The 26,593-nt window shown below is 38.4% G+C and overlaps 1 protein-coding gene across 10 annotated transcripts in view; it reads left to right on the forward strand.

Moving 5' to 3' along the window:
* The window catches only part of ADGRL2 (adhesion G protein-coupled receptor L2), a 214,238-nt gene that overhangs the window by 117,707 nt on the left and 69,938 nt on the right, over positions 1 to 26,593 (forward strand). For all 10 annotated transcript variants that reach the window (XM_063298183.1, XM_063298181.1, XM_063298182.1 and 7 more), the window contains exon 3: positions 2,521 to 2,734. In XM_063298183.1, the coding sequence (XP_063154253.1) occupies positions 2,521 to 2,734 (214 nt within the window). The remainder of the gene's footprint in view (positions 1 to 2,520; positions 2,735 to 26,593) is intronic.

Consider the following 26,593-nt stretch of genomic DNA (forward strand, 5'->3'; position numbering starts at 1 on the left):
ACATAGACACCAGAGTTTTAGTAGTATATAACTGTTATTGAATCAGAAATGTTTTAAGTTACCTCTAGTTCAGGATTCAGCCATCCACAACCAGGTTCCCTGGAGATATGTTAGACTATACGTTAATCATTCCAAGCCAGCACATTCAACACTTCTGAAAGCTACCAGATTGGGAAAAACTGGCAGTTGTCCCGTGTTTCAGATACTGTTTTCGGACAACTTGGTTTGGGCAAAATATGTGTATCCTAACTACTGAGGTGGGAGCCAGTTTGGTGTAGTGGTCAAGGTAACAGGTTAGAAACTGGGAGATTGGGAGTTCTAGTCCTGCCACAAAGCCAGCTGGGTGACCTTGAGCCAGTCACTCTCTCTCAGCCCCAGGAAGGAGGCAATGGCAAACCACTTCCAAGAATGTTGCCAAGGAAATTGCAGGGACTTGTCCAGGCAGTCACCAGGAGTCCACACACACACACACACACACACACGACACACATACACACACGGCACATGTACACACACACACAACTACTGAGGTACATTTGTCTTTGTCATTATCATAATATCTCCTAAGCCTTCTAGACAAAAACAAATGTAGAGAAATAACATGTACTTTAAATGTAATGGTGATGTTTCTCCTTCATAGGCCTAGGCTATTCTGCTTGTCTTATACTCCCACCTGTTTTTCATAAGTGTTTCCATCTGTGTCAGTTGTATTTTCCAGTTTGCACGTGCTATCAGTCAGGCACAGAGCTGCTGCTAACTCAGTTGTGTGTATAAGAAAACGGTATTCGAGGCTGGCAGAGTAGCTGGCAGCAACTTGTAGCTGTCAGAGGGTAAATACAATAAGAAGAAAAGTGCTGAGTTTAATATTGACTCAAAGTTGAATCTCCTGTTGTGGAAATAAAAAGCCTTGATTTTAAGTGCAACTGCTGTGATGCTTTACCAGTGAAAGAACTGTGTGTTTTGTGCACGCTTGGAATTTCTTTTGTATTGTGTTACATGTCCCGGTACCGTCCTTGTAAAAAACAGGAGTACAGCCTTCACAAGAAGCTTCTCTTCCTGGCTCAGCGTAACCCTTGCATGCTGCTTTCACAGAAGTTCACTTGGTTCAAATAGTTTCAGATCTCATGACAAATATTCTGACTTTACAGGAGTGTGAAATACAGTCAGCTCATCACAAGGTAGTTTTTCTGCTGGTAGTGCATTTACAGCATCAGATAAAGATGAAAATCCCAATTTGTCTGCTCACATATTTTTAATGTAAAATGGTTGGGTGACAGGTGTCCACTGAGAATCTTCCACGAGGCTTCTTCCCATGGTTTAAAAACCACTTCTAGTGGTAACGTACGCATGCTAGAATACATGCTACTTCCAGGCACTACAGGCCACAGAGTATGATTTATGATAAATGAATCCGGACCAAAATAATTTATTTGGATAATCACTTCAGTATTAGAATGGTTTACAAACCAAGTTTTAAGCTCTCTGGCCATTCTTGGAGCTCCAGGATGTACATTTGCCACCGAACCATTTTATGTTTAGATTTGTTGTATGCATGCAATCATAGTCTGACTGAAAGCAAAAGAAGTTAAACAAAATTAACATGCAGCTCAAAAACCCCCTGAAAAACCCATTCAGCAGAAAGTTACTGCACATACAAATCCCACACGCATATGCACCAGATCTGAGATGAAAGGAACAAAATGGACAAAAAAAACCCCTGAAGAATTGAGGAACACGCTAGTTTTAAATTACCAAGTTTAATAAGCCTGTTCCATTTTATTGTTTTTGTTTTTTGTTTTTTCTACAAGCAGATGCCTTATTTTTCTGTTATTTTGAGGCAGGGGATACTGCCTTGCTGTGTAAACCTTTCAGGCTGTTCTGAGTTCAGCAGTAGGCTACAAATGGGAGAGAGCATTGAAAATAAATAATACTTCTGACATAGTGCTTGAGTTTAAAGTGAAGTCAGTGTAAAGGCTGACCCAGGATGAAGAAAGCCAACCATAAACATCTGGTAAAAATAAATTAATTAGAACACAAACTAGAGCTTGTTAAGCAAAGGTCCTGGCTGAAAGCATGGTTGTAAACCTGGTGGCCAAAAAATGACCCAGCCACTCAGCCGCCACTTTTAATGTGAAAATTCCACTCATTGTTCTTCCAGAGTTTGACTTGTTTAGACCCTGAATTCTGCTGGATATTTCCTGAAGCTCTAAAGTTTATAATTTATTTTTTAAAAGAACAAATTTCAACCCTGCGTTTATTTATAAAATGATGCATTCAGAATAGCGGCCACATTTAACCCATGTCTTGAGAAGGATGGGAACAAGCTGTTTATTATCTGCATACTTTCATCCATGTACATAGAAAATCCAGGATGGACTGTGGTCTGTACCCATTTTCTATGATGGTGAAAGTCTAAAACTGTTCTCAGGTTTCCAGAAGTGCATTTTAGAGTTGTCTCTGATTTTATATGTGAGGGAATAATTTCATAATTCAGTATGTTTTTTTAAAAATTTCCTTTAGGTTTTAGTCGAGCAGCACTACCATTTGGTTTGGTAAGGAGAGAACTGTCCTGTGAGGGCTACTCCATTGATCTTCGGTGTCCAGGAAGTGATGTCATTATGATAGAAAGTGCTAATTATGGACGGACAGATGACAAGATCTGTGATGCTGACCCTTTCCAGATGGAGAACACTGAATGTTTCCTCCCTGATGCCTACAAAATTATGACACAAAGGTAAAAGCAGTGCTAATTAAAACATGTTAATAAAAAAGAATATATTGATAAAGATTTAATTACATGTATATATCTTAGGAAACTCCACTATACTTTCCAGTGAGATTTCCCCATTTCTTGAAAAAAAAAATACACTCGTGAAATAAAGCTACTAGCAAGGCTGGCTGGTTTTTTTGTTTTTTTAATATCAAGGAGGGAGGGAGGGAGAAATACGATTTTTATTTTCTGAGCTGTCAGAAGATCTACTCAAAAGTTTTCTACCCAAAGTCCTATATTTAGGAGAGAGTCAATTACACTCAGCAGAACTTACTTCTGAGTAGATATGTATAGAAGTATACTATATATGTAGGGAATAAACAATTTATCAACTTCTAAAATATATCAAAAAGAATAAGATCCTTGTATATATACATGTGTACAGCCTCGTGTGGCACAGAGTGGTATTGCGACCGAAACTCTCCACACGACCTGAATTCAATCCCAGTGGAAGCTGGATTCTCGGGTAGCTGGCTCAGGTCGACTCAGCCTTCCATCCTTCTGAGGTTGGTAACATGAGCACCCAGCTTGCTGGGGAAGGTGACGACTGGGGAAGGCAATGGCAAACCACCCCGCTATAGTCTGCCAAGAAAACATTGCAAAAGGGGCGGCCCCCCAAAGGGTCAGGCATGACTGGGTGCTTGCACAGGGGACCTTTCACCTTAACATATATACATGTAACCCAGTAGTGAAAAAATGCATCTTAAGTCTGCTAATACAGTTCATATGAACAGTGCTTAAAATGGCATACAAGGCATTAGGTAGATCATGAGACCATCCCACTTGTTTTCCTTCTATACGCACTCTCATTTTGATTTCAGTTTACAAATACTTGTTAACAATCTTTGAAATTGATCCAAAAGTGTTCACATTCTTTACTACTGCAATGAAAGTATCCTTACTTGTTTGAAAAAGTAGTATTTTACTTTAATACACTTCTTAGATTATGTTTGGATTCCAGGTGAGTTGTGAAGATCATTAAATATAGAATTTGAAATTTCATTATTATTTTATTTTGTCTGAATTACTCATAAAATAAATTTTGTTACACAAATACATGGGAAATTGCAGTCACATTTCAGATATCAGGAAAATCATTGAACAAATAAATGATGCATGCCAAGATTCAGATTGTTTTGATAATGTGATGACTGTCCTACTCAGCTTACCATTAAATTCGATTTTAAAGTAGAAATCTCTTTAACGGCATGTAGTATGCAGTACAGTGAAAAAGTTGTGAATAGAAGTTCCCGCGCTTTCTCCAAATTAAACAGCCCAATGAACTCAGCTCCCTCCCACTTCTTCGGTATGGAGCCTCCCTTTCTCGTGCCAGTTCGTTCAGTTCTGTGCAGATATCTCCAATGGCTCAACAGCTTGACCTTGGATGCCAGAGATAGCTCAAACAAGATGCTTTCACACTCCTGGCTTGTCCCCCTCCCACTTCTACCAACTTGTGAGCCTTGAAACGTGTTGCCTTCATTCATGCATGCAAGTCCGATCAGACGTTCTGGGAATGCTTGATCTGGGAGCATGACAGATAATTTCTTATGATTTCTTTAGATAAGCTTCATTTTCATTAGAATTAAAACTCAGGAAGAGCTTACTAAATTACTGCATTAAACCTAGAAACGGTATATCAAATCAGTACCTAAATCAACATAAGAATAGTGCTAGGTTTGGAGGAATAGAAAACTGTATTTTATTGTTAGATAAATGAATATCAGATCTGTATATTCCACTCTCATATCTCAAGAACAACCAGGAGAAGATTAAAGTTCTTGCTTCATTTGGTACTACATCTGAATCTAAGCAAATTGTTGTTAGTCTTTATTAGAGAAAGCATATGTAAAAATGTCATTTACGAAAGGTGTTTTCAGTAAATTGTAAGTAGCATTAACCATAGTTTAGAACTGTAGTTTAGAGTACATATTGCAATTATTAAAAACAAAAAACAAAAGCTTTGAATTTCATTGCTGTATAGGAGGAGGACAGGGAAGGGGAAGCTTGTTTAGAGATTATACTTAAATATAACCAGTATAATCCAATCTCAAATAATATCTTCATCTCTATCGCAGAAGTCTATGTGGATATTTCTTGATGCAACATATTTAATAATTATATTCCTACCTCTGCACTCTCACTTACCTTTTTTTTTTAATTTACAGGTAAATTTAAAACATTCTCTCACTCCTCTGTATTTCCTTAAAACTAAATTTTTCCAATGAATTTCCCTCTGATGTGACATAATATAAGATCAGACTCAGTCTGGGCTGTTAATTCATTCATGTTTCTTTCTCTTTTTCTCCCTCCCTCTCTCATTCTTTAATCTAAGTGAATTGTGCTCCAATGATTCAGTTTCCCTCAAACAAGGCATACGGGCAAAATTTCTTTTAAGTATTATAGTTGTTACTTGAATGCAAGTTTGTAAATCTGTATTGTTTGCTACTGTTATTTCAATTTCAGTTTGTTTGCTATTATTTCAGTATACTAGTGGAATAGTATAGGGATGTATATGCCATTTGCCCATTAGTGACTAATAGCATTTTCTCACCCAGGCATCCTTGACATGGTTATGTCCTCATTGCTCTTATTTTGTCACAACAATGGTTGGATGTCTCTAGAAGAAGTTATAAGTTGCTAGTAGGGAAATAACCATCAACACAAACTGTGCCTTTACAAATGAAATATCAGCATGAAAATGTATTTGGTAGATGAGGACACCAAGCCAAGTTTATTAAGTGTATTATGCTAGTATTAAGAACTGGACACTATGTTACATTCTCAAACTGCAGGCATCCCTTTTCTTTCATTATGTCAGTCATTCATTCATCTTCGAACACAGCTGTGTCCATCAAAGCTCAAGATAGGAGCTGTTTGCACTCCTGACCTTTCTATTTCTAGGTTAGCAGGCAGTCTATTTAAAATTCTTAGAACTTCATTGAAGATTCTTTCTTTCTTTCTTTCTTTCTTTCTTTCTTTCTTTCTTTCTTTCTTTCTTTCTTTCTTTCTAGAAAGGAAAGGCAGAAGCTGAAGATGTCCTCTAAGAAACAAGTAACTTCTGTCAATTGATGTTTTTAATAGCTTTTGTCAACATGATTGGCACATGGCTAAAAAAACAAAACTAAATTACTTTTCTGATCCAGATCCCATTCTAGTGTGCTTTACATGTATTTTCTTCCTTGTCAACCTTTTTTTTTAAAGTGCAGGTTTATCAGATGAGCTTCCTTTTCAGTGAAAACAAGGCTGCTCTTCTTGCTAAACAATGAAAGGAAAGCCTTTCATGGATGACTGTAGAATTGGACAGTTGGATCAGGAAATCACCCATCTCATCTTATCAGCTCTGAGTTGCTTTGGCCCTTTAAGCCCCAGGTCTGCATGGGCCAAAAGCTAAACCAGTTTGAGAAAATGGCATCCCTGTTTGTTCAATTGTTTGTTTGTTTAAAAGATGTATGGCTGCCCATCATAAAACTTAGTTCTGGCCAGCCATACAAATACTACATAAAATTGTCACAACTGCATTTTTTTCCATGGGTTTATAACACTTCTCTCTGCCATTTCATGTGAAGAAATCCGGTTATCAGGATTCGACTTGACATTTTAGAGTTTTCAAGATGGTAGCTGCTTCTGTTGTGGACCAAGACAGCTGTTATTTTTAAAAATATGTAGGAAATGCGTATTATAGAGTTAACTACACTCTGCATTTTTCTGTTTTTCTTTTCCTCCATGGTTTTGATAATTTTTTGTTCTTTCTCTGCTCCAAAAATGATTGTATTGATTATCACGTATCAGATACTAATTTGAACTAGTGTGTTCCTGGATGAATGAACATGAAAGATGTCATTGTAAATGACTGATCTCAAATATCAGACCCTTATTTTCTTTTGATATGTCACTGGTTTTCACTACCAGAATCTGAAAGATACTTGACAAACCTCTACTGTACATGATTATCAGAGCCAGACGCATTATCTTAGACATTCCTTTATGTAGAACTGGCTTCAGTTTACATCAAAGTGGATGCAGAAACACAGACATTCTTTCTCCATGGTCATCTCAGAGAGTACATTTGTAGTTTGATGTGGTCTTTGAAAAGTGCTTTCTATTTATGGTTAGTTTTTAATATTGGCTGTATATGAACTCTTTCTTCAGGGGAAAGGAATAATAGTGGCTAAATTTGAACAAGCTGTCATAAATGACTGAATAATATGTAATAATAATTAGTACCTATATAGACTTTGAGAATGTCAATGCTTTTCCTACACACTTTTCCTTCAATGTTGTCACTAAGCAAGCTTACGCAGAAACAGTGACAATTTTATTTGAATTTCTTGACATTCATAACAAGAACTCTTTGAAGTAGATCAGTGGGTACCCTGAAGTGGCTTTTTGAAGGACATGTCTTTATAATGTTATTTATTAAATTTATATACTCCACTTTTTTCTTGAGGAACTCAAAGTAGCTTACATGATTTGTCCCAGACCTTTTTATTCTCTCAACAACTCTGTGAGATGGTTAAGGATTGAAAGATGGCAAAGGATTCAGAGTTATCCAATTAATTTCATGTGAGTGAAGATTTGAACGAGGATCTTCCCAGCCCTGGCCTAATGCTTCTCTCATCATCCCTCACTGTAATGCAATTTATCCAATAAGTTAGCTTCTGAGTTTTCTATCTTTGTACGCTGAATTAGCAGTAACTCACTTTGACTCAATAGGTTCTAATAATTATTAGTCCAAATAATTGACTTTTTATGTGAACAGTGAGATTTATTTATATAGATAATGGAAAATTCTGTTTCGGTGAAGGGGAATTACTCTATAAACAGAATTTTGTGGTAGTGTTTAGCTTGGAGTTAAAACTTGATTTACCATAGGAAAGTAATTTATTCTTTTATAAGTATTTCAACATAGATTTTAAATGATAAATTCACTGATGGGCCATAATATTTTCTATTCAGCTGTATTATGCTCTGCTGTAGTATAGTAAAACAGTTTCTGTTTATGCTAGACCCTTCCAATGACCAAATACCTGCTGATGAAAGACACCTGCCTTGACAGAAAATAATGGATGGATCTAACAGTTGTATGAATTAGCAGTACATTAATAAAAAAAATGCTTTGAAAATAAGAGCTTTAAATTGCAGGTTGGATTCTGTGCCAAACCTCAAGACTCCTGGGGGACTATATTGGTTCCATGGCAAATCTAATTCCTGTCTTCCCTTTACCCTTCCATTCAGCCCAGCTGGTGAATTTTGAAATTGAGACTAGCACTTTCAGTTTAGAATGGACACTTAAAGAAATTGCTATCACTATCACCACCATTCTCTTCCTGGTTCATTTCAGCTTATCAAAACACATCTGTCTTTCCCTAACAGTCCTACTGGAGCTTAGATTTATGATTTATGTTCTTTTATATTTATTATACAAAATGAACAGACAGCCCGAGCGTGCAATAATTGTGCCTAGTAGTGCAAAAACCCTTCCCTCCCCCCATCACAGCATAGCTAATTATATTACAGTCCTGGCTGGTGCAATGATGAAAAGTGATATTATGGTTCCTGTAGTAAGGACAGCTGAGCCATTTAGCTTTCTCCCTTTCCTAAAGAGACTTCGAGTAAGCCATAATGGCTGCTGAATAGAAAATATAACCACAATTATTTTTATTCAAATACAGTTTAAATATTAATCAAAGACAATTTACACTTGAAACTGAGACATTATTAACATAAAAATGTATAATTAACTGCACTGGATATCATGAAGCAGAGTTAGCCAAATAACCATGAAGTCAAATTCTTCTGGAGTTTCCCTTGCAATACTTTATATATTATATGGTGGTTGTGGAATTAAGAGTAATGTGTTACCTAAGTGAAGTAATTAAACCTGCCTGTTACAGTTCATTGTTCTATAGGAAACCTATGGAAAATCATATAATAGATAGGACTGATACACTAAAGAAACAAGCGAAGATAAAATGTTAGGTCAATGAACATCATCAAAGTAATACTGTTACTGGCTAACTTTCTGTGTTCAACTTTGAGCAACATTTTAAAAGATAGGGAAAATGAAATGCTTCTTAAGAATTACTGTAAAATTGTTTGAATTCAGTGCTGGCCTATAGTCACGGTTGCTGCTAGTGCTGTCTCTTTTGAGTGTACCTATGATGATGTGATGCATGTAGAAAAGAAATAGGTTTGTGCCACAACCTGGCTTTTATCAGTCTGACCCTCTTTCCCCTCCCACAGACATGGGAGGCTGGATGGGTAGGTAGATAATACTGTATAGATGTGTATATGTATATTTCTGTGTATGCCAGTGTCTTCTGATAATAAGTAGCAGTAGTAGTAGTTGCTTCAGCAAAGGATCGTTACCTTGTCGTGGTGCTGGAGCTTGAGCACCTCAATGATGCCATGAGCTAAACCGTGAAGGGCCACCCAAGACGGGAAGGTCATGACAGAGAGGTCAGACTAAATGCGATCCCTGGGGAAGGTAATGGCAACCCACCCCAGTATTCTTGCCGTGAAAACTAAATGGATCAGTACAACCAGAGATATGTCGGTATACCATCGGAAGGTGAGACCCCCAGGTCGGAAGATGGTCAAAATGCTACTGGGGAGGAACAGAGGATGAGCTCAACTAGCCCCAGACGTGATGACGCAGCTAGCTCAAAGCCGAAAGGACGGCTAGCGGCCGACGGTGCTGGTGGTGAACGGCGAATCCGATGTTCTAAGGATCAACACACCATTGGAACCTGGAATGTAAGATCTATGAGCCAGGGCAAATTGGATGTGGTTATTGGTGAGATGTCAAGATTAAAGATAGACATTCTGGGCGTCAGTGAACTGAAATGGACTGGAATGGGCCACTTCACATCAAATGACCACCAGATCTACTACTGTGGACAAGAGGACCACAGAAGAAATGGAGTAGCCTTCATAATTAATAGTAAAGTGGCTAAAGCAGTGCTTGGATACAACCCAAAAAACGACAGAATGATCTCAATTCGAATTCAGGGCAAGCCATCTAACATCACAGTGATCCAAATATACGCCCCAACCACAAATGCTGAAGAAGCTGAAGTAGAGCAATTCTATGAGGATCTGCAGCACCTACTGGACAACACGCCTAAAAGAGATGTTATTTTCATCACAGGAGACTGGAATGCTAAGGTGGGCAGTCAAATGACACCTCGAATTACAGGTAAGTATGGCCTGGGAGAACAAAATGAAGCAGGACATAGGCTGATAGAATTTTGCCAAGACAATTCACTCTGCATAACAAACACTCTCTTCCAACAACCTAAGAGACGGCTTTATACATGGACTTCACCAGATGGACAACACCGAAATCAGATTGATTACATCCTTTGCAGCCAAAGGTGGCGGACATCTGTACAGTCGGTAAAAACAAGGCCTGGAGCTGACTGTAGTTCAGATCACGAACTTCTTCTTGCACAATTTAGGATCAGACTAAAGAGATTAGGGAAGACCCACAGATCAGCTAGATATGAGCTCACTAATATTCCTAAGGAATATGCAGTGGAGGTGAAGAATAGATTTAAGGGACTGGACTTAGTAGATAGGGTCCCGGAAGAACTCTGGACAGAAGTTGGCAGCATTGTTCAGGAGGCGGCAACAAAATACATCCCAAAGAAAGAGAAAACCAAGAAGGCAAAATGGCTGTCTGCTGAGACACTAGAAGTAGCCCAAGAAAGAAGGAAAGCAAAAGGCAACAGTGATAGGGGGAGATATGCCCAATTAAATGCAAAATTCCAGAGGTTAGCCAGAAGAGATAAGGAATTATTTTTAAACAAGCAATGCGCGGAAGTGGAAGAAGACAATAGAATAGGAAGGACAAGAGACCTCTTCCAGAAAATTAGAAACATTGGAGGTAAATTCCAAGCAAAAATGGGTATGATCAAAAACAAAGATGGCAAGGACCTAACAGAAGAAGAAGAGATCAAGAAAAGGTGGCAAGAATATACAGAAGACCTGTATAGGAAGGATAACAATATCGGGGATAGCTTTGACGGTGTGGTCAGTGAGCTAGAGCCAGACATCCTGAAGAGTGAGGTTGAGTGGGCCTTAAGAAGCATTGCTAATAACAAGGCAGCAGGAGACGACGGCATCCCAGCTGAACTGTTCAAAATCTTGCAAGATGATGCTGTCAAGGTAATGCATGCTATATGCCAGCAAATTTGGAAAACACAAGAATGGCCATCAGACTGGAAAAAATCAACTTATATCCCCATACCAAAAAAGGGAAACACTAAAGAATGTTCAAACTATCGAACAGTGGCACTCATTTCACATGCCAGTAAGGTAATGCTCAAGATCCTGCAAGGTAGACTTCAGCAGTTCATGGAGCGAGAATTGCCAGATGTACAAGCTGGGTTTAGAAAAGGCAGAGGAACTAGAGACCAAATTGCCAATATCCGCTGGATAATGGAAAAAGCCAGGGAGTTTCAGAAAAACATCTATTTCTGTTTTATTGACTATTCTAAAGCCTTTGACTGTGTGGACCATAACAAATTGTGGCAAGTTCTTAGTGGTATGGGGATACCAAGTCATCTTGTCTGCCTCCTGAAGAATCTGTATAACGACCAAGTAGCAACAGTAAGAACAGACCACGGAACAACAGACTGGTTTACGATTGGGAAAGGAGTACGGCAGGGCTGTATCCTCTCACCCTACCTATTCAACATGTATGCAGAACACATCATGCGACAAGCTGGCCTTGAGGAATCCAAGGCTGGAGTTAAAATCTCTGGAAGAAACATTAACAATCTCAGATATGCAGATGATACCACTTTGATGGCTGAAAGCGAAGAGGAACTGAGGAGCCTTATGATGAAGGTGAAAGAAGAAAGTGCAAAAGCTGGTTTGCAGCTAAACCTCAAAAAAACCAAGATTATGGCAACCAGCTTGATTGATAACTGGCAAATAGAGGGAGAAAATGTAGAAGCAGTGAAAGACTTTGTATTCCTAGGTGCGAAGATTACTGCAGATGCTGACTGCAGTCAGGAAATCAGAAGACGCTTAATCCTTGGAAGAAGAGCAATGACAAATCTCGATAAAATAGTTAAGAGCAGAGACATCACACTGACAACAAAGGCCCGCATAGTTAAAGCAATGGTGTTCCCCGTAGTAACATATGGCTGCGAGAGCTGGACCATAAGGAAGGCTGAGCGAAGGAAGATCGATGCTTTTGAACTGTGGTGTTGGAGGAAAATTCTGAGAGTGCCTTGGACTGCACGAAGATCAAACCAGTCCATCCTCCAGGAAATAAAGCCAGACTGCTCACTTGAGGGAATGATATTAAAGGCAAAACTGAAATACTTTGGCCACATAATGAGAAGACAGGACACCCTGGAGAAGATGCTGATGCTGGGGAGAGTGGAGGGCAAAAGGAAGAGGGGCCGACCAAGGGCAAGGTGGATGGATGATATTCTAGAGGTGACGGACTCGTCCCTGAGGGAGCTGGGGGTGTTGACGACCGACAGGAAGCTCTGGCGTGGGCTGGTCCATGAAGTCACGAAGAGTCGGAAGCGACTAAACGAATAAACAACAACAAAGTAGTAGTTGTTCTTGTTTAAAAAGTCTTGTCCTGGCCTTTTGAATTCTATTAGGCCTTTGCAGTAAATTTCGAGAAAATATCTTTGAAGTCTGAACTTTACATTCTTGCAGCCCATCCGGTGTTAAATTAGTCAGTTCTGATAACATTTTGCACTACAAAAAATTGCTGAAATGCAAAATTGTAAGGGTCAAGTGTAAGAACAACAGCATGTTTCTGTGGTTCTGTTTTTCATTAATGAAATCATAATTGCGAAAGAATTTGGCCAACATTACTCAAAAAGCCTAAGTAATCCCAGGCTTATATCCTTCTCTTAAAATAATTTGTTCAGTACCAGAGAACAAAAGGGGGTCCTCAATTTTTCTGCACATGAATTTCATATTTGAATATATTTGTGTTCATGTACTTCTGTTGGAAGAGAACAGGAACTAAAATAAACTCAGACTGCCTTTCTATTGCTTCGAAAAACATTGCCAGTGTTATACATTATTTAACATGTGTACCCTGTTTATATCAGTGACATAAAAGTGTGTGCTAGTTTTTCATAAGAGGACGACAGTTTTTGCCGCTTCATAGAACACTGCCTTGTGCTCTCAGGCCTGTGTATGGTGTTAGTGGATATTTAAAGCATTTCTGCTTAACATTTTATAGGTCATGATCAACTGAACCCATAAAGCAAGTTACTGCTATGAAGCTAATGTGGTTTAAGAGTAATGTAGACTAAATGCTCGATTCAAAGTAATAGTTTTACCTTGCTACTGAAATATGAATTGGGTATTTTTTTAAAAAAACGTAAGCTCCCAATGTCGATTTTATATGATAGCATTGCAGTGCTGCTACACTTATTTTCTTGAAGTTCCTCTCTCTCTTTTAAAATAATACCGTAGAAGCAGAAGATTTTTGCATTCCCAGTTTATACACAAAGGAGACATTAAACAACATGCCAATTTAATAGGCAGTACAATTGAAAGATTGCCAACTAATACAGACAGATGTCTCTTCAAGCCCCTTCAACATATAGAAGCTAAGAATGAAAGCAAGGAAATGGAAGTATGTTGGGGCAAAGCCAAAGGTGTGTCCCCCTTATAATTTAATCCCTTGTCTCCCCTTTACACTGAATAATACATGAAGAGGGCTATTGTTCTCCATGAAGCTATTCTTGGGAGTTCCAGTAAATGTCTCCAGGCGTTTGTCAGTATTAGTGGAGAAGAGCCGAGGAAGTCGCCTCCAATTGTCAGGGAGAGTTTGACTGCATTTGGCTGAAAGTAGTGCAGTATTTCCACAACTGGGACCCTGTTTGCTCAGGAATCTCATTGTCATGTAAAATGAAATGTTCAGCTGATAGGGAACATCAGGATTGGAGGGAGCAGGCCCAGAGTTTGTGTCCTCATCTCACCTTCATGGATTTTTGAGGAAGCCCTGAAGATATCTGCAGTAACTAAGAATCAGGTGTGAGGAATTTCTGTGTGTCTATTTTTGTGGGTGGGTGGGTGGGTGGGTGGATGGATGGATATGGCCAAACATTTCACGTCACTGTGAAGCATAGTCTTCTGTTATATTGTGAACCACACCCACGTTCTACTCAATACTGTCCTTGTGCCAAGAGGGAAAAAAATTGAGTTGGGCTGTATGTCATCAAGACAAAATCAAAAACATGCTCTCAATGTTAAAACATCTCTCTTAGTAGGTGCAAGACTTACCTTTAACCTTGCTCTTCAGCCCTTGTATTACTGCTTTCTTGCTGTGATTTCTAGGTAAATGAGGTAATGATGTTGAACAGGTCTTTAATCTAGGAATTTTACGAAGTTTGCAAAGCTTTTGTTTCACCATAAATCAAACTCTGTCCCCAAACTTACAGCTTGTCTTAAGTACTATTTATATACATGTGACAGAGAGGCAGCTTGGAGTTCATTTCTTTCTCTTACTTGAAAAAAGCCACAACTTAAATCTACACACTGCAGAGAAGATGTTAACCTTTGGGTGGCAAACTCGGGGATAAAAAGATGCTTCCAGATCTGTAGGTTTATTTCTCAATGTCAAATATATAGCCGTTAAGTCTATTATTCCTTTACTTGTATCACTGATAAAAGGAGAAACTCTTGCTTTCTCTATGCTTAACATTCCTAGATTTTATTTTTTCCTTCTGTGGCTGAGATACAATGTAAAGTTCCCTCAGAGCATTGCCACTTTTTAAAGGACAATTTAGGTAATAAGCTATAAAACAAAGCACATATGATCAGGTGCTCAACTATCATAAGTGCCATCAGCAAGGCCTCGTTCTTTTCTTACCATTCACTTCCTGCTGTCAACCCAGCACTTACTTCAATAGAGAAGGATTTGCATCCAATGCATTAGTTAGGTCAGGTTAAAGTGAGTCTTTTTAATTGGCAAATATAGACCCTCTTGTGGAGGAAGGCAGTTTGAAAGAGGATTAGATTATGAACATTTTCAGATTAATTAAATATCAGCTGAGAGTGGTAAGCTGGTAGATCTCCTCATACTCTGCTTGTACTTCTAAACTTGCTTTTCATTGAAGAGGGAGAGAGTTAAAGCACTGTTTGCAGCTATGTTTTTTTCCCCTTTAATAAAAATGGATTGTAGCTTATGAATGAATCATGCTGATTCTAGCAAAACATGTATAGAGCCTGTAATGCTCCCTCCTTAAAGATTATGCTTCTTTTGAAACGTAAGAGGTTTTAAAAATAAAAATAAAAGCAAGAAAGGGTATTCCTGAAAGTAATCGTGGCCAGATACTACTGTGTCGCTGATAAATAATAGTTCTTTTTGTGGTGTCCAAGCTCTCTTAAAAAAAAATAATAATAATAATAATAACACACACACAGTGCTTCTAGCACAAACTTCACAAACTTCTATTTTAATAGAAAATGACACCACTGGAAGTGATATGATTAAAGGCCCTTCCAAGGGGACACTACTTCTGTCACATGCTTTAAGCTGTATGTGGGAGAAAGGGTGGTGGGGAAATCAGCAGATCAAATCCAAAGCCTTTCCTTTAGTTATTAACCGCCAGTTTGACATTGATACTTTTAAAGCCATTAATGGAAAGTTACTGAAAACATGCAGGGCAGAGAGAGATGTGTGCTGACCTCAGATTTCAGTCTAATCAGTACAAGAAGGAAGGCAAAGAAGAGAACACACTCATATCATTAGGAAATAATGTGAAAATTAGCCATATTATGATTTTAGCTGTTTTTAACATTTTGTTTCATATTGGAATGGGCCACAATGTTTTATAAATACAGTGCAGGGGGCATGAGGAAATACCCTTGCAAATGGGATTGTTCCATTACAAAATTATGTTAAATATAAATTATTTTAACAACTAGTTTGCCCTCCACCTTAAGGTTTGTATGTTGATTCTGTACACCACCACTCTTTGAATCATTTGAATCATTACTGACTATAATACTCTAAGAGGGTAATTAATGGCCTAGAAAAACTATTTAGGGAAATCCAGAGCTGTGAGAGTGAAAAATACCTCTCCATGGAAAGATCTTTAAGGAATAAGTTAATTAGAAGTGCCAAAGGTTTGCAGTGACCAATGTAAATTTGAGCATAATTAGGAGGAGCATAGGCTGAGGATCGAAGTGCTTGGCATGCACTGTTGTCCTCGTATCATGCTACTAATTAAATATTTAAAGCCCCCCCTCCTCTTCTCTCCCTTCCCTCCCCAATGAGAGAAAAATAACCTGCCACACAAGGATGGCTAATTTCTGCAGATAATTTACAGGTTGTAGGGAGGAGGATGCCAAGGTTTTGCAAGGTTATATCTTATTATTCTGTATCTTTTATAAGGCCTGGTAACAAGTTTCTTGCTAATTTAAATCTTAACTAGGACATCCCATAGCGATTTCCCATTTCCCCTGTCAAAACGGGAAGTGATAGTTTCTGTATGTGAAAACTGCAATGGGGAAACATTTTCATGAGTAATTGGCCCTAATTGACACTGGGCCCGATATATAGCAATACATTGTAATTATCCAAGGATAAGTTTCAAAACTCTAGGCATACCATGAATGTTTAAATAAACAAGTGCATCCACATTTATTCACTCTGTATATATGTGATAACTGTGCCCCTACATTATGTTTTGACATGATGACCTCTTGAAATAAAGGGAGTCTCAGTGGTCTACTCTGTAAATAAATATGCTTTATTTTGCTCCTAAAATTAAGCCACTTTTATGTTGAATGTGCAGTTTTGTAAAGCAGAAAGTTGGGCTGGATTAATAAGACTCTGGATGACTCAAGCCTAATTTGCATTAAACTGACCCAAAGGTCTTATAAAATGGCTCAGAATTATCAAGACTTCTAACATATCAGAGGTTTTATTAACAAATTGTTGTTGCTATTTTTAAATTGCTTATTTTGCTAATTAAAAAAGATTAAAGGAGTTTTAGAGGCAGTTTCAAATTGTATTTAACTTATATGCAAATCACATTATATAAAAGAAAATTTGCATTTTGTTAGTATTGTAAATCGTGGCTAGTAATCAGAGAATCACTTTAAAACAAGAAAGGGGGAGAGCATCTTGGCACTTTAAAATGTTCAACCCTTTATGTACATTTAAATACTAAGATGTAGATACAAACAAATTTGGTGACATGCAGTGTTTCTTGCCAAATTTGTTCTTTATCTTTTTTTTTAATCAGTCATTAGGATATTACAAAAAAAAAAAATATCCCATCCAGTAAAGGGTAGCTCCTGGTTACTTCATAGACATACCCACATAGTTTTTATTGGCAAAAATACAGAGATTGTCATCATTGCCTTACTGGAAAGTCGTTTTGAGTCCTGGTGGTTCTTGATGGTTTTCCATTTAGGTACTAACCAAATCTGACTCTGCTTAGTTTTTGAAGATCAGTCCAGATTGGCTAGGTATTCTTATTGCTAAACGTAAGAAAGCATGTTTGAAATAAGCATTCACATTAACTGGCCATTGAATGCTTCTACAATAAGAAGACACTACTTTTTTCCTCCCAAAATCAGCAGTCCAGTGCTTACAGAATTGATCATATTTAAAGGACCATAGAGTTTGTTGTGCCTAACTCTCCTTAATATTAGGCAATACATTCAGAGTAATAGATATCTGATAGCTTTACATTTAGAGTGGAAATACATGAGAGAGCTAAGCATTTGGTTTGTTGAAAATGCCCAGGGAAAGGATACAGCTTTGCACTTAGGAATTCAACTTTCCTGTTTTAGAACATAGGAAATTTCTCATTGCTTGAGAATTTAATCTTTTTTTACCTTATTTAGGAATTTACATGCCTTCCTTCAAAACAAAAAGTTTTCCAGAGAGGCTTATAATATATTTTGAAAACCAGTATCTAACATTTTAAACTAATAAGTACAACATAAAGCTCAGAAAAGCATACAAATGTGTAATGTACAAACAATTAAACAGATAATTAAAATGATTACTAGGCAGCCAAGATGAGTTGAATTAAATGTTTCTGTTCAAGCATAAATAGAGAGTTAATATTAAAAATCCTGGAAGAATAAAAACTTTGCTTGGAGTTAAAAAGACAATAAAGTAAGTACCAGACATGCCTTTTTAGAGAGAAGAGAATTGCTAGTGGGAAGGCACATTTATGGACAACCACCCTCCATAAGAGAGCATGGCATCCAGAGTGGAATTTGTAAAGGAACAGAGAAAGAAATATTATTTTATGTCTTCACATACTAGGCTAGTTTTTCTGTTTTATTTCATTTTCCCTTGATTGATAATACATAAATAGATTTATTATTGTAAGCCATTTTATTCATATAGGCAAGCTTGTTTGAAATAACCATCTGTTGCAGCACCTGCCCTATGGAAGACCGGAAGGCTGTGAAGACTTGGCTTTTCCCCCAGACATTAGGGCCAAGATGTTAATGGAGCCCAATCTGCATGTGCTTGTATTATGAGTGAATTAGGCAGTGTTGTGGTTATTGTATTATTTTTGTATTGTTTGTTTGAAGGAGTTTTACCTTACTGTTTTTCTCTTGTGTATTGATTGTCCAGAATTACTGGTTTAAGATGGGTATCCATATAAATTATATAAAATAAATAACTTACATACATACAGGTCTTTTAGATTAGGCAACTAGCATCTACATGGGGTCCAATAATGAACTTGGAGCCAGTGCATAATATAGTTGTAACTTTTAGTTGTAGCCAGTATTCTGCTGTCATATTTTGCAGTAGCGGAAATTAGATCTAGCTTGAATCAAGAAATGTCTTTCTTAAGGAGAAAGTCACTTTTACACTGACCTCTTGTTTTCTATTGATTGACTCATTCAGCTGTTGCCTAGCTCCATGACATGTTATACACATTTTAAAGTGTCCTCTGATTCTTTCAAGTAACTGTTCATGGCACCACTGATTTTCCCAAAACTTCACTAATTGTGTAGGATTGTAGGATTTTCTTGAATGGATTGTGTCCTTTTGGTTCTATTTGCAGAAAATCCATATGGTTGTTGCATGTCAGTATGCAGTTACCAATTTACTTTCAAGTTAATTTGTTCCCCTTTATTGATTTTCACAATAAGAAAAACAGAAAAAGATTGTTGTATGTAGTGTTTGTATTACATTTTAAAATATCTGCCACAAGCATTACTTATTACATTAATTATGACAGATAGGATCATTACTATGCAACACCTCCTAAGCCATATTAATTGCACTACATTTAGTTTCCTAATGTTATGTTTATTTAGTTATTAATAAGGTCCAACAAATCATTAGCTATTAAACATTTAAGGAAAACTGCATCTATGTTTCTCCTGCTTTACTGAAAATTGTTGGATTTTATACGGACCCTATTTTTTCACTATTACTTCTTCGTGATGTTTCAAGCTACAAGTATCTGTGTGCATTTGCATAAACAAAGCATATATGTATGCATATGTGCAGCCCCAGCCACCATCAAGCACCTCATGCAGCCCCAGATTGCCTAGATTCCCTATTCTCTGGCAGATCTATTATGTTTGAAAGTCAAATTTATTAAAAATAAAATGAGATGTAGTCACATGTGTTTTGATGCTTGTTTTTGCAATATGTAGAAAAAAACACTACTATTACATCTTAGAATAGGGTTGTTTTTTTAAAAAAAAGGACACTATCGATTCTTCTAAAGAGTAAAATGTCATGATTTGCCCAAATAGACTCAGGGTAGAGCCCACTAGCATCTGTTGCTGTCAGGTTAAATATGTAATAAAAAATAATGTGTATTTGAGATAACTGCATACTGGAAAACACACACACACACACACACATTAAAAATGTATTCAGAACTTCTGAAACAACAGATTTGCAAGAAAATAATTTTTAGAATGATTGTGCATTACAACATTGTCAATATTGGCAGCATTGTTTGAGTCTAGATGTAGACTGATGCTTATTTCAGTCATATAAACATGACTTCCTTTGAGAGAAAAGGGAGGTATGAGTCCCATAGCTTTGAAATGAAGCTGGTACGGCTTATATCAGATTTGCCTTCCAGATGTGTTAAGATCATAGCTTTCAGAATTCCCAGCTGGAAGGGATGTTGGGGATTGTGATTTTAGAATTCAGCTGTCATTCAGAATTAACCTTGTATCTATTGTCTCCGGTTTGCCTTTGCCATGCGATCTGTAACAATCCCAGTTTGTAGATTTCCATATTCAGTCTTACTTCAGTTAGTCCTAGTATATTAGCCTTGTCGTTGTACACCACGCTTTTCATTTTAACGCTGGAGTATTTGTTCAAGACTGTAGATTTTGCATTTTTAATCTTCCCTAGAACAGTGGTGAATAATGGCCCCTGGCAGGAGATAATGAAATTTTCTTAATTTATATTTTGAAGCGGAAGCCTCAATTGAAAATGGCATCCGATGGCCTGGAGACATAGCTCTAGTGCAAGTTTCAGGGGAGCTATAATAATAATGCAGTGCCAATGGTGACGGGAAATGATAGGACAGTGAAGAAGTAATTTAAGGAAGAAGAGGGAATGTACCAAAGCTTTATTGTAGCATATCTAATGATCTGCAGAAGATTCCCAATGGCTTTTGGAGCATGACAGGAGAAACTAATGTTATCTTGCCAAAACAGAAGTCTCTGCTTAATCACCAGAGCAAGACCATTGATTAAAACACCTCACACAGATAGATTACTCATGGAATCTCATCTCCATACTTTTCTCATAGTAAAATGTAATAATGAGCATATGATAATCAAAAGAAGGGCAAAAGCAATTTGTTGGGAATTGTCCTAGTTGAAATTACAGCAAGCATACAAACAAATTAGAATGGAAACAAAGACCATTTTTAAAGCCAAACACAGATGGGACAGACTTCCACAGTGATAAATGAAAAGTGGCAAATGCAGGAGCAGTGGAGATGTAACACTGCCTCTCCTCCTCAATTTTTATTTCATTTTATTTATTTTTAGAGATTTTTCTTCAGCTATTGTGAGAGGAACCAGACCTGCATACCTGCATACAATAATTTGAAGCTGTTAATTAGATGACAACCTTTGATTTCAATATTTTCTCAGTGTCATAAAGCTCCAGTTTGTCTGAATATTTTAAAATGTTAAAAATATTGCATAAATGACAGAAACAAATTGACATATCTTAAGCTATAATTGATGTATAAAATAAATGTGTTAGGAGAATCTTGGCTGTTATTTACACATTTCTTGTATTCTGAGGATTCAGATTTTCCCAGAGTGTGATAGCGATGCTAATTTTCCCAGAGTATGTGCTAATACTTTTCAAGAGCAGTTTTTAATACATTGGCTGTCTTTGCTTTTGCAGTGTTCACATTATAATTCCACATTTCTTCCATCCCAAGACTTTTCTATCTATGCATCTGTATCTATAGCTCCAGGAATATTTGAAATACTGGCTTTGGAGTACAACAATTTGGCAAAATTTAGTTACAAGCCTTCCAAAACCAGTGTTTCATTTTATGATATTGTAGAATGAGGGTTGACACCCTAAGTAAGAGACAACTGCTATCCTGCTTGGTTCGTGCAGGATTTCCAGAATTATTTATTTATATTTACCAAGGCTTCTGTGATGCTAATTTCTTATAGGCTCTAGGCAGCTTATAAAATGTTGAAGCATAGGATTGAACACATTGGACATATAAAGCACCAATCAATGAGCAATAATAGCACTATACATGGGTGCAGGCTAAACCTCCACATCCCCAAGTGCATTGCTAAAAATAAAAAATCTTTTGGGTTCCTGAGAAGTCTGATAAGGTGAAGGAGGACCAGATAACCAGGGGTAAGCTGTTCCATAGAAATATTACAAGATAATATCCTGTTTATTTGGAGGAGGAAGAAGCTCTTACCAGGGATGGATATTATATATTTCTTTACCCTAATTGTTCAGTGATTTATATCACTTGGACAGGATCGCGCCTCTCTTATCCCATCGAACCCAACACTCCCCATGGTTTACAGAGGAGTTGGGGGTTCTGAAGAGGATTAAGAGACACCTAGAGGAGGAAGATAAAGACCGAACCTGACCAAACACAAGCTAGAGTCACTATTAAGGCCTACCTTGGGGCGGTAAGAGTGGCGAAACATCAGTATTTCTCCACTCTTACTGCATCTCTGGAATGCCGCCTGGCAGCCCTGTTTAAGATTACCCAATCCCTTTTGGGGAAAAGGGATTTGGAGATCCATCTACAGGGCCAAGCTGAGGAGTTTTCTGGGCATCTGCAGGATAAAATCTCTCAGATCTGTTCCAAGTTGGACTCTGAGTGTGAGGCAGGATCTGTGGAGATGCCCAGGGAACACTTTTACCCAGTTATCTGGGAACAGTTTGATCCTGTTGAACCCGAGGAAGTAGACAGGATCCTCTGGTCTGTAAATGCCACCACTTAACAATTAGATCCATGCCCCTCCTGGCTGGTGAAGGCAGCTCAGGACCAAATGTGTGCTTGGGTCCAGGCAATGGTGAATGCATCCTTGAGAGAGGGGATATTTCCAGCAGCCTTTAAGGAGGCGCTGGTGTGCCCCCTTCTCAAGAAACAGTCGCTGAACCCTAACGTACTGGACAATTTTCATCCAATCTCCCACCTCCCCTTTTTGGGAAAGGTGGTTGAGAAAGTGGTGGCATTGCAGTTCCAGAGGATCCTGGATGAAATGGATTATCTGGACCCCTTTCAGTCAGGTTTTAGGCCCGGTTATGGGACAGAAATGGCATTGGTCACACTTATGGATGATCTCCGGTGGGAGCAGGATGGAGGCAGTGCATCCATCCTGGCTCTTCTTGACATCTCAGCAGCTTTCGATACCATCGACCATGGTATCCTTTTGGGTTGGCTCAGGGAGTTGGGGGTGGTCAGCATAGTCTCGCGCTGCTTCCCATCGTTCCTCCAGGGCCGGTCCCAGTCAGTGTTGATAGGGAGCAAGAGATCCAGCCCGCGGCCCCTTCGTGGGGTTCTGCAGGGTTCGGTTCTCTCTCCTCTCCTATTTAACATCTACATGAAACCTCTGGGTGAGATCATCCGTCACTACGGGATGAGGTATCATCATTATGCTGACAATACTCAATTATATATCTCCATATTGGGTGAAGTAAGTGATGGCGTGACCACCCTCTCCAGGTGCCTGAGGGCTGTGGGGGTCAGGATAGGGAACAACAGGCTTCAACTGAACCCTAGTAAGATGGAGTGGCTGTGGATTAATTGCACCTCAGGTTCTGGGAAATTGTCATCTGTAGTGCTGGATGGGGTTGCACTGCCTCAGACAGACCCAATGCATAACTTGGGGGTCCTCCTGAACTTACAAGTCCTGCTCAAGGAGCAAGTGGCAGTCGTGGCCAGGAGGGCCTTTGTGCAACTTCGTGTTGTACACCAGTTACGCTCTTTCCTGGACTGAGAGGCACTTCGAACAGTCACTCATGCCCTGGTCATCTCCCATATAGACTACTGTAACAGGGCTACCCTTGAAGAGTATCCGGAAGCTACAACTGGTCCAATATGCAGCCATGTGGGCAATCTTGGGTGTTCCAAGGTTTGCATATGTAACACCTTTGTTGGGTGAGCTGCACTGGGTCCCAGTCTGCTTCTGGGTCCAAGTCAAGATGTTGGTTATTACCTTAAAGCCCTACGTGGCATGGGGCCAGGATATATGAGGGACTGTCTCATCCCTATTACATCGATCCGCCCCACCCGCTCATGCAGGGAGGGCATGTTATGGACCCCATCTGTAAAAGAATTCCATCTGGTGGGGTCTCAGAAGCGTGCCTTCTCTGCTGTAGCTCCCACCCTTTGGAACATCCTTCCCCGAGAGATGAGACAGGCCACCTCTCTCCTGGACTTTCGAAAAAGATTAAAGACATGGTTTTGCCAGCAGGCTTGGAATGGGAAGGGGAATAGTCATACCTGGGGATGGCTAGCATCCTAGAGTGACTTCAGATGGACCTGTTATACCCACGGTGTGATAAAGAACTCTTGGCCATCTAGATTCCATCACATACTTACTTTTATTGTATTTATTGTATTTGTAACTGTTCTGGTTTTAATTCTATTTTATTGTAAACCACCCAGAGTCCCTCCTTGGGAGGGAGATGGGCAGTGATAAAGTTTGATTGATTGATTGATTGATTGATTAATTAATTTCTGGGTGTTTTTCGACTAATCTTTCTTGCCCATAAAAAAGGGCAATTCCTACTGTTAAAATCTACTCCAGATGGTTATGAGATCCAAAGGGATGGAAGATTCTCCAGAGCAGATTTTTAAGGATCATGGGGAAATGAAAGAAGAGGAGGTTTTCTTCTAATGAAAACTAATGAACAAAGCACACCAGCAATTATATAAAAGAATGTTCAGAATACTTGCAAGTACTACTCTATCAAAACTTTGAGCCAATAGAGCAGTGTTTCCCAACCTTGGCAACTTTAAGGTGAGTGGACTTCAACTCCCAGAATTCTCCAGCCAGCCTTGCAAGGCTGGCTGGGAAATTCTGGGAGTTGAAGTCCACTCACCTTAAAGTTGCCAAGGCTGGGAAACACAGTAATAGAGGAATGAGTTTAAGCAATGTAGTTGTCCTAACAGGAATCATGCTGAGACGAGGAGTAGGTCTCTAGTGTTTATTACTGCTACATAAGACAGAATCCTAACAAACTGAAGAAGCGTGGGAAAACCCAGACAGATAAACCCCAAAAGTTAAGGCGGGTCTGATCTGTGTCTCTTTGAATGGCTGCTTAATTCCTCAGTACTACGCATGTGTTTTCCCCCCTGGATAGAGGCCCCCTCCTGCTCACCATCAGTACTCATGACAGTAGTATCCTGACAAGCAATACTGTTTTTAGTGTTAAACTACACTTGCACTGGGACTGCCCATGAAGACAAGCAGCTGTTCACATAGATACATACAGAGATGACCCTAGAATGCTTTCCAAGCAGCCGCACCAAGAGTCCAGAGGTCATCACTACCGCAGCACTTAAAGGAGGGGCATTTTGCTTGCACCAACTTGTTTTATGAAGCTCCCCTTTGAATGCTTTGCACAGCTTAGCCTCTTTCATCCAGACCATTTCAACTACAGGAAAAGAAAATCAGCACATCCTCTCAACTAGAATAGTCATGCCTTTTCAGTCTACAATACTTGAGAAATGAAGCATTGTTAGTTTACATCTCTAATTACTGTTATGGAAATATCTCCTGAAGTTACAAAGATGTATATGTATGTGTAATACTTTGTTAAGACATTTTATAAAAATGTAACAGCTAACTTAAGGTAACCTCTACCATTACTATGCGTTTGCAATCTTCTGCTAGTTAAAAAGGTGGACACATTTGTAAGGAAAATATGAGGGTCACAGTCAGCTTACTGTACATTCTCCCCATTTGTGGGAAACTGCTGAATACACAGTGTGTGGTCTACAGCAGTAGAACTGAACCAACAGGCAGCTATCACTGTTGTAGGAATGAGAAAATCAGCCTAACATCTATTCACAGATTCCCATGGTCTTTTATCCGTTCTGCAAAAAATTCTTTTCTTTTCCTCTGGCTGTTAAAACTAGGTTCTTTTCCAAAGCCAAATACTAAAAACAAGGGGAGATGTCTGATGTATCATTGAGTAGGAACACTCAAGTTATTCTGAAATGCTGCAGTTAGGCTGACTTTAATATTCATACAGCAACACAAATTTAAAACATGGCTTGATCTTACACCTGTTTTTTCAGAAAACAGATGTCAGAAACTCTCCAACATAAGACAGATCTGTTCAACTTATGCAAGGGTACTCAATAGTATGGGAAGTGCTAGTCATGCGATAGTTTGATATATGGCTGGAGTCAAAGGCTAGACTATTATTTTAAGATCTGGCTGCCTTTCCTTCAGTTTACTGACAAACAGAACTTGCCCAGGACAGCAGCCAAGCTTCCTTTGTTTTAGTTACCAAACTGTTCCTGACCTTTTATTTTGCTCCTTCCTTTGACTTCACAATGAAAGGCTGAAAGTTGTTTTGCTTAACTTAGTTATATCCTTAGTTTTGACAAACACCACTTCATCCATATTCAAAATGAAAATTCACTTTGAAACACCAAGGCTTTTGTCCTGTATTACATGCTGCCAGACTTATATAAACCAGGAGTTTCTGATTAGCACAGTCATTTTATGAGAAATGGATCATGGTAAAGTTTTCCTTACCAAAATGTAATAACCATGGCTTGATTTCTTGTACAGATTTGGGGAGGAGGGGAATAAAATGCCGGTTTAGAGATATGCCTTACAGGCATAGATATCTTCAGACAGTTTTTCCAGTACTAAATCTTCATGTTCATGCTTGCTTTCTCCTACGATTTTTAATACTGCACACATTCTCTGATTTTCTAAAACTTTATATACTTTTTATTTTACAATTTTATTTATAGGTGGTTATTTTGCTTGTTAGTTTATACTGTCATACTATTTTATGATAAGCGTAATCCACCTGGAAATTTTCCAGTAAAATTGTTGGTGGTACAGTGCTTGTCACACCTCCACCATACTATAAAGGGTGCATTTCCCTCTTCAAGACCTTCAGGGGCAGAGCACAGCTGTTGGAAAATGTCCAGCTGTGAGCAATATAATAAAAGTATTTAAATTGTGTTGTTTTCTAAAATATATTGCTGTTAATAATTATAATAATGACTGAAAATTTATCAGTTGTTTGCAAAATTGAGCTTAAAATGGAGAGTAATATTTTTACCATTAAAAAAAAAAAGAACCCAGACTTTTGAAAAATGACAGGCATTATCTGTTATT

The sequence above is a fragment of the Candoia aspera genome, chromosome 3 (assembly GCF_035149785.1).
Source record: "Candoia aspera isolate rCanAsp1 chromosome 3, rCanAsp1.hap2, whole genome shotgun sequence".
In the NCBI taxonomy this organism is placed as follows: Eukaryota; Metazoa; Chordata; class Lepidosauria; order Squamata; family Boidae; genus Candoia; species Candoia aspera.